Genomic DNA, 9,564 nt, shown 5'->3' with positions numbered 1-9,564 from the left:
AACAGCAAGAAGCAGGTCCAAAATAACCCGGAGCGAACAACAGAGACTGAAAGATGCACAATACAATTGAAGAGAAAATCATGCGAGGGAACTAAAATCCAAAACAGTCATACTGACAAAGTATGATTTCCTCAAATAAGAATCATGGCGGGACATCTGTATTTTCATTTTTTAAAAGCATCCAACAAAAGCTATTTGATTTGTATCTACAGAAGAGCAGAAGGTCCGTATAATAATACTGAAAGCACCAAATTAAGTGTCAAATCTCAAAACTCACACTAAAAGTGAATGCAAAACGGTGTCATAAGTAAGAAAATAAAGAATAAATAATGTCAGAATAATAAACCTTCTCATAACACTCATAATACAATCTGTTTCAGACTGCTGAGGTAAAGTAATTAGGACAAACTAGATCATACAAGGATAATACAAATGCAGAACTTGCACGCTTACGTGAGCAAAGGATGTGGTTAGAAGTCAAAACACAAAAGATTGTGCTGATACATGCCAACAGTGGAAACTAGCCGTATAAAAGGGTCATCTTGACACGCCTACAATTACAAATTAACTGCCACGATGCACGGTCTGCAAAACATTCTGCTCATCTATATTCTGAGATGTCTCGGACAAATTGGTAAGAATCACAATCTTTGGTTGTTTTTCAGTGATCGTTTAATGGAGCATCAGCCTAATTTTGACGTTTTTTTTGTTGTAGTACATGGTAGTGACATCATAAATGGGGAAAAGGCCCCAGAGAACTCAATGCAGTATGTGGTCTCAGTGCAGAACATTTATGGCCATATATGTGGAGGTTTTCTTGTCACTGAAGACTTTGTGGTAACTGCTGCACACTGTGACATTGAGTAAGTAATCAGTCTTCTCATGATGACCTCTTTGACTCGTGTAACTACATCAATTTAATTGATGGCTCTTAATGATTGTCTTCCTTCAGAAAGCCCACACATGTTGTCCTTGGCAGCCACAATATCAAGAAGGGTTATCAAATAAATATTGAAAAAAAATTTAAGCCCCGCTCTTACTCTAACGTTTGGTTGGGTAATGACATCATGCTCCTTAAAGTAAGTATGTATTCATACAATCAACACTTTCAAGTGCCATAATTGTTGATTTAATGATTTCCATTCTAATAACACTGCTAATATGTTATGAAATTAAAAATTTGGGATTTTTTTCTATCTAATGTGTTTCTCCAGCTGTCTAGGAAAGCTCAGCTAGGATGCAAAGTACAAATAATTCAACTTCCATGTGCTGAAATGAACGTAAAAGCAGCTGAAGTGTGCCAGGTGGCTGGTTGGGGAAGAAATAGAACTGGTGGTGAAAATGTCGATGACCTGAGAGTGGTGAGCGTGTCCGTCATTAACCAATATGTATGTAGGGAACAATGGCCCGGTCTTTCTGCCAATGTTATCTGTGCAGGTGGATACGGCACAGACAAAGGATTCTGTCAGGTATGGCTTCTGCTTTCATTGAATGTGTCTGCTTGTTTCTTGTTGACAAATACCCGAACGACCTAAATTAAATATGAAATGGATATTTTCCCTATTTCTTCCTGACAGGGTGATTCTGGTGGTCCTCTGGTGTGCAACGGGTTAGTTGTTGGTCTTGCTTCTTTCAACAAAAATTACAACTGTGCTTATCCTGATGTACCCAATATCTACACAGACATCTCCAAACACCTTAAGTGGATCAATGGGATTCTGCTAACTGCAACATCTTCCTAAAAATGTGTTTTTGTGTTGCTACTGTAGAAGCAAAAGATAAATGAATAAAAAAAAATAATGGCTGTCTGTCATTACCAGAGTGACAAAATAGCAATAAAAATCTATCCCAAATTTTCTGTCTAATTTCCTTTTGTAATAATCTTAGTTTACAAAACAACAAGAAACAAGAATACTATAGAGGTCATTTTTGTCTCAGGTGAAGGCCAACTAACGTCTTTTTTATATCTTCTTTGAGATCTAAAAAACTGAATACTCTGAGAAAGCTTACTTCAAACTTTTTTTTCTCATGTACAGATACTCGCTGATGCACACAGGGGCAAACAAAAGCTACGTGAGCTACATGTTTTGACTGCCATGATTAATCGTTAATACAATTATCATAGTTTTTAAGATAATATTAAGATATTTATATAAACTTTAACAAAATTTGGTTAAAAATGACAAATTTAGATCTAATGAGAAAGACGCAAGAAACAAAAGATGGAAGAGTGACTAGTCCAACACTTAACAAAGAAGTGTTGGATAGGTCTTCTACCCTAATTATTTGATTGAAGAAAAGTTGAACCCACCTATTTTATCACCCACAGGCTTGACTTTGCCTCAGAGGACTTGCTGCAGTTTGAGGTCCACAAATTTAATTCAGTTTACAAACTTGTTTTCACTTTGACTCTGTCTTTGGCTCAGTTTTACAAGGGACTTTTTTATTTGAATCTGGCAAATACTTTTTTTGATTACAAGTGCAAATATACTAACACTATCTTGTAAAATACTGCCACCTACTGGTGAAAGACAAGTCACAAAGTCAGAGGTATGGCCAATTGAGAATTGCCAAGTAACCTAACAAGCATGCGTCTAGACTGTGGGGGGTAACAGGAGAGAACCTGTGTATAGGGGAGAACATGCAAACTTTATACACTAACTTTATACAGAAAAGCCTCAGCCTGTGGATTCAAACTAAGTAAAAAATCTCACCTGCCTGGCTTATCACCTTCACATTTGTTCAGTTTAATTCAGTTTTGTTTATATAGCACCACCTCACAAAAACAGTTGCTGCAAACAGTTGCGCTTTGTATTGTAGGGAAAGACCGTATAATAATAGAAAGAAAACCTCAACTATCAGATGTACCCTTATGAGCAAGCGCTTGCAGACAGTGCGAAATAAAAACTCCCTTTTAAGAGGAAGAAACGTTCAACAGAACTAGTCTAATGAAGTCTGACTTGTTGGGGGTGGGGAGAAAGAGAAGAGAGTCATATAATATATGGTGTGTAATCACACTGAGAATGTAAAGAGGTGAGCAAAAAAGAAATATTCAGTGCATTAGATGACTTAGACTATTAGCATAACTGAAGTATGGTTCAAGGTCACCTGATCTAGCCCTAACTGTAAGCTTTATTCAGTAATGCAGTAGGAGGCACAAAAGTGGCAACACTTTTGACACACAATTCTGCATTAGTAAGGTATTACTAAGTGCTTAATTTATCATTATTTAAAGCATTACTACTCCTTAGTATGTAATTTACAAATACAGATGGTTGGGTCTGCGCTTCCACAGGCCCCAGTTCAGAAACGTATTCCCGTTAACAAAGCAAGACGAACAGCTCAACCGGTTTTTCACATGCTAGCAAGGGAAGGATCTCAGAGCAGCCCTTCTGCCCTCGGTGTCAGACCATTTCGAAGAACCATCTCTCCTGCAGCCTTTTATTTCTGTGACACACAGTTTACACAAACACCCATTGTAAAAACCCCCTATGGTTATAAAAGACAAGGCACTAGGTGTGTGTGTGTGTGTGTATGCATGTGCATGTGAGTGTGTGTGTGTGTGTGTTTGGGGGTGCGTTTGTGTGACCTCCTGCTCACCAACAGGGTCATTGGTCATAAAGGCAGGAAGCTTGCTAAACAAGAAAACAGAACCCTCACATAGGATGTGTCTCTATAATAAAACACTACAGCCTCCCCCTCCATTCAACAGGCTGGGGAGGGGGACAGAAAAAAGGAATGTCTTGGATCATACAGTTTGAACCAAGACTTACAAATTTAAGTACAATAATGGCAACATTTAACCATTTGACTCCAACACAGATATAAATATTTAGTTTGGTTTATAAGCTTAAATATAGCATGTTTTTGGTATGTGTTTTTTGATGACCTTAGCCATATTTTATTTTAAACGAAGAAGCCTTAGTATAATTATGTTAAAGTACCCTGTAGCTCTAACGTCTTCATGTATCTTTCTCTAGTGAGCCACTTTTTTCAAACTTCGACTGTGGGCCTAGCTACATTTCAGTGTTCTGCAAATCTCAGGTGTGCTATGTTTGCATCTAGCAATACATTTGTATGTTGTGTATCTCCAGTGTTGGGAAGGTTACTTTTAAAATGTATTCCATTACAGAATACAGAATACATGCCCCAAAATGTATTCTGTAATGTATTCCGTTACGTTACTCAAAGAGAGTAACGTATTCTGAATACTTTGGATTACTTAATATATTATCATGCTGTTTACAACTACATGAATGTACTATTGCTGTGATTTATTACTGTTACTGAAGGTCCGCGGCTCTGAACCGTAGTAAAGGGACCTCTGACCAATATGTCGGGTTAGTGTCGGGCTCATAGCCGAAAACTAGCTTTACTTTGTTGTCTGGGTCAACTTTGCTTGGGAGAGACAGAGAGAGGCGTTGAAAGGCTGCTCCAACGGAACTTATTGTTTTTGGAGGAAAACACGAACACGGTGTACAGTCGAGTCTTAATAGCTTACTTACAGCTGGGCTCGTCAGGCACTCTTCTTGGCTGCAGTGGTTATTATTATATTTACATGCTTCCAGCTCCCGTTTTTGCTCGATGACAGCTCGTACTTTTCCTTTTTCTCCCTCCCTCGCTCACAGACACATAACGTGTATGGCAGTCCATTCTCCCTGCAGCACGGACTACACTGCCTATGATGCTACATTCTTTAGAGCTATACCGGTAGCATTCTGCGTATTAGCTTAGCACAACAACAACAAAAAGGCCTCTCTCACCCAGGAAACACACAGAGAGAGAGAGCGTCACCCTGTAACCATGGCAACCGTAACGCTGCCACCTGGAACAACAGAACGTAGCTGTCAAACAAAACCCAAACAGTCCTGACCCGCCACAATATAAAACAGAGAAGTACCGCCGTGTAATCCATTTATTTCAACAAAGTAACTGTATTCTAAATACCATCTTTTTAAACTGTAACTGTAACGGAATACAGTTACTCATATTTTGTATTTTAAATACGTAACGGCGGTACATGTATTCCGTTACTCCCCAACACTGTGTATCTCTTTGTGCTTTGTCTGTATCACTTTTCTGTTGTGAAGATAGCTGAGACTTGTTCAACTCTTGAGGTACTTTCATTTACTTTTATAAAGGCTTTATAAGGCAAAAATAGTCCTCACTTTAGATGAGGTCACAAAATACTTAACAACTAGTAACTGTCTCCGATTAGTGTTTGTGATGCAATGAACATATTACTTATCTGTTCTCATAAACTGTATACTAATGCTTTATAAATAATGAATTAAGTACTTACTGATACCTAACTAATGCTTAAGAGTCATTATGTGTGTGTTACCAAAAAGTGTCATGGTGAAGGACCTTTACTGAGAAAGAGGTATACATTTAATAACTAGTTTTGATCAGTGCTGATAACTGGAAGTGTTCGTTTTGGAAAGTTACCACATTTAGCAAAGGAAGTCCTTGCAGCTGCGATAAAATGGATAGGGATCAGTCAGTGCAAACCACATAAAAGGGTTTGCCACACAGTTCCATAGTGACAGAACGAATATCTTTCTGCCAAGATGTATGCTCTGCACCAATTTATGCTAATTCATGTTTTGACGTGCCTTGGACAAAATGGTAAGCCACACTATACAAATACTTTTAGCCATCTGCAAGCTGAATATTGACACTTTTAACTCATTTTGATTATCTTCTGATGTCTTTAGCACTTGGAAGTGAAATTGTAAATGGGGAAAAAGCTCCCGAGAACTCACTGTTGTATATGGCCTCGGTGCAGAACAACGATGGCCACAATTGTGGAGGTTTTCTTGTAAGTGAGGACTTTGTGGTCACTGCTGCACACTGTGATGAAGGGTAAGTAATCAATCCTGCTTAAAGGTAATTTGTGGGTCATGTGATAAGAAACCACTTCAGAAGTTCCTATTAATATTAATTGGCAACACTTTTCACCTGCTGCACAATGTATGTCACAATTTCTCCCTTAAAATCATACACACACGCACACAAACACAGATAACCATTACCGCTTAGAAAGCCTACTGATTATCTCTGACTTGCAACTTATTTAGGAATCCAAGGAGAATAGTTCTTGGCACCCACGATCTCAGCAAGCCTGCTGACACCGTGAAAGATGTAATCATGAAATGCATACACCCATATTATATAGGTGTTGGAAATGGGAATGACATCATGCTACTCCAAGTAAGTCGATTTTTTTTCACTTAATACACAGAAGACATATTTGTGATCTCTAGAACATTTGCATATACAATCTCTTAATCTGTTCCCAGCTTTCTAGTGAAGTCCATCCAAGCAAAAACATCCAAATTATTAAACTTCCCTCTTCTGAAATAAAGCTAAAGGAAAATGAAAGATGCCTTGTGGCTGGGTGGGGTTTGACAAAAACTGGTGCTCCATTAGTTCACCAGTTGAGAGTAGTGGATGTGTCTGTTATCAGCCCAGAGGTCTGTAGGAAGAACTGGCCGGGTCTTCCGGATGGTCTTATTTGTGCTGGTGGTTATGGCACAAACAAAGGGTTCTGTCAGGTATGTTTTTTTTTTTTAATTTGTTTGATTTTTAAGATTAACTGCTAACTCATGTGTACTTGAAACAGTGTATAAAACATTTTTTTCTCTTGAATAACCCTCAAAGGGTGATTCTGGTGGCCCTCTGATCTGTAATGGTACAGCTGTTGGAGTTGTTTCTTTCAACAAATGGGGCAAATGTGACTACCCGGATGCACCCAATGTTTATGTGGATATCGCAAAACACCTTGACTGGATCAACGAGATTCTCAAGAAAAAGCATTGTTAAGTCTTACATAAATCTTTGCTTTGACACACTGTTATTGTAGTTGTGCGTTTAAATCGCTTTGTGTTTTATCTAGATGCAGAATAAATAAATGTTTCAAATATTTCTCAGCAGACATGTAATTGTAGCAAAGTTGCTGTAGTGACAATATTATTGTGATGTCATTTAGCTCATTTTAATGCAATAAATCACCGGTAAATGATTTAGGGCAGCGGTCTCCAACCTTTTTTGCGCCACGGACCGGTTTATGCCCGACAATATTTTCACGAACCGGCCTTTAAGGTGTCGTGGATAAATACAACAAAATAAAACTAGTACCAGTACCGAAAAAAAGAAGATTTATTCATAACACACGTGAAAAGACCCAGGAAAACCGAGTTAACGATAAAAACGATAACAAAATAACACTGAAAACCGATAAAATCCCTGAAAACCATACATTTCACACCTGGGTCTCAACTCTCGCGGCCCGATACTAAACGACTCACGGACCGGTAGCGGTCCGAGGCCTGGGGGTTGGGGACCGCTGATTTAGGGGACAGTAAAAAGGTTCCCCTGGAGTCAGAAACAAAAAAAGCATGGTGCAGTTATTAGATGAGATGAGATCAGGTTTTCAAGGTTGGCTGGGTAGTTTTAAGAGTGCACCCTGGCGCGCACCCTATGACAGCTAGGATTGAGCTCTGTAACCCTGGGTTTAACAAGAAAATGTAGTAGTTTTTTAAATTGGGCGACATGGGCGGTTGCCCAGGGCACCCAACAGGCCAGGATCGCCCCTGGCTCTGAGATCATCAGCATAACTTTATTGTTAACTAACAAGATAAAATTTACATGCTAATGCTAGCTGTGTTTCCATAGATCCTAACTGATCTCAGAGCGGTGAGAGCAGACCAACGGTACTTTGGCTTGTGAGCTGCTCTCCATTCAGCTTACAAACACCAGCGGTTTAGCCACAATTCGCATACACAAACCACCAGAAAAAGCAAAAAAACTGCTGGACTCTCAGCGTGTCCAGCTCCAGTCATTGTTAAAGGAGACAGACACACCCAGACACTATGAGACTGACCCATGCATTTGTGCTTGAAGCGTCACTTATGTCTACGCGGTCATGACATCGCATCATGTGTTGATTGAAGGAAGTGCAGCTTTCAGCAACAATACCTGATTGGCAAGGAGCTTTAGTAAAGTGCTGTGTGAAATGAAAGGAGAGTGAAGCCTTAATGTGTTTATTTTTAGACCACATCTCTTTTTTTTTTACTATTTTGTTCTGATATGTAAAACCTTTGAAAGGAAAGGAGATTTAATTTCTTTTTATCATGAAGGTGGATATATGTTTGTTGTCGAATTACAATAAATCTTAATCTGGGAAAATGTTATTTCTGTGGTTAATCTAGTTGGCTGTAGAACTCAGAGATGATGTCATTAGGCTGTATAAAGAATAAAAAAAATCAGCAAAAAATCTCAGGTCATGCATCTGCCTTCATCACTTTTTTTTATTTGTATAAAATCTAAATTTAAATAAACAAACAAAATTATAGATTATATGTATTTAGAAAGGTATAAACCTCCAAAACAATCCACCAACAAGAACAGAATTACACAAGAAGCTGCAATGAGCCTGTCATCTATCAAACTGACAAGATAAAGTAAATATTAAACATTGTGTAAATTATTATCCAACAGGGTGTGGGGGGCATGTAAGTGAAGCCAGCTCAGACATTGCTGGTATTAGGACTGTTCGAGTCAAGTTTTGAGAATATACTGACGAGAACTGGGGTACTGGAAAAAGGCTGATAATGTTGAATTAATTCAGTGTTACTGAATTCAGTGTTAATAATTCAGTGTTGCCAACCAACCCAGTAAAAGGAGTTATATGCAATGCATCTGGGAACTATGGCTGAGGAAAAAGCCAACACATTGACCAAGAAACACCACCAGTAGTAGCTCAGTGCATTAACATTAATAGGAGATACCTGCTGTGTGCTTGCCTACCCCTGGTCACAGCATAATAGGAACAATATTGAGCAATACGGAAATAATGAGCCAACCCTAGTAGAAGAGAGTAGAGGAAATGAACCAGATAAACTTGGCACATGCAATGACAGATGAATATACCGAGCTGAGGATAAAGATTGTGGCCAGGTTAAAGGTAACCACCCAGCCAAAATGATGACGTATAAGAATTTCTGCTGCCCTCTGCTGGCTATAATGAAGAATTAGACAAAGGCAACAGTTGAGCTGTACAAATACAGAAAATTGCATTTGATGGTATATCAATATGGCAAGAGAAAACATAATGTAGTATTTTACAAAACAAAAAAAATCTAAGCAACCACATCTTTACTGACTACTGGGAGTAGCACATGCTCTGCAAAGTTTCTTCTGTCCAAAGCTTTGATCGTCTCTTAATTTATTTCTTGCGAATTCTTGTGAATCAACAAATTCATTTAAAAAGCAAAGTACACTTGAACAAAAACAGCTACAGTGAAATACTTCAACATCATCATCATTATTGTCGTCATCGCCATTGCTGTTGTTGTTGGTGTTGATCAAAATATTAACATCATATTTGGTGCTAATAAAGAAGACGGTGGGTGAGATGGACACAGTGACCAGTCCAGTACCTGACAACAGAAAAGTGTCCATGTGTTTATCAGTGCCTTAGTTCAGCAGTTCAGTCTGTGGTATGGTACAGTAGACACTAAATTGAATTCACTTCAGTTTAAAAAGAAACAAACAGTACTG

General features: G+C 38.5%; 2 protein-coding genes across 3 annotated transcripts; both read left to right on the top strand.

Annotated features, from left to right (window-relative positions):
* Window positions 1–576: 576 nt before the first annotated feature.
* LOC102776042 (duodenase-1-like) lies at window positions 577–1,742 on the top strand. The gene is made up of 5 exons (XM_087835942.1): window positions 577–634; window positions 716–863; window positions 953–1,079; window positions 1,215–1,469; window positions 1,578–1,742. The coding sequence occupies exons 1-5, from the start codon at window positions 577–579 to the stop codon at window positions 1,740–1,742; spliced, it is 753 nt and encodes a 250-aa protein (XP_087692068.1).
* A 3,828-nt stretch (window positions 1,743–5,570) lies between these two features.
* On the top strand, window positions 5,571–6,825 carry LOC102782666 (mast cell protease 1A-like). 2 transcript variants are annotated; one of them, XM_087835919.1, is made up of 5 exons: window positions 5,571–5,623; window positions 5,722–5,865; window positions 6,081–6,213; window positions 6,303–6,557; window positions 6,664–6,825. In XM_087835919.1, exons 1-5 carry the CDS (start codon window positions 5,571–5,573, stop codon window positions 6,823–6,825), a joined length of 747 nt encoding a protein of 248 aa, XP_087692045.1. The 2 variants fall into 2 exon arrangements, with proteins under 2 accessions (XP_087692045.1, XP_006800470.2); XM_006800407.2 differs by having other exon boundaries at window positions 5,571–5,628; window positions 5,718–5,865.
* Window positions 6,826–9,564: the final 2,739 nt, after the last annotated feature.

The sequence above is a fragment of the Neolamprologus brichardi genome, chromosome 23 (genome assembly GCF_056152115.1).
Source record: "Neolamprologus brichardi isolate AB-2024 chromosome 23, ASM5615211v1, whole genome shotgun sequence".
Taxonomy (NCBI): Eukaryota; Metazoa; Chordata; class Actinopteri; order Cichliformes; family Cichlidae; genus Neolamprologus; species Neolamprologus brichardi.
This window is presented reverse-complemented; position numbering and strand designations above follow the sequence as displayed.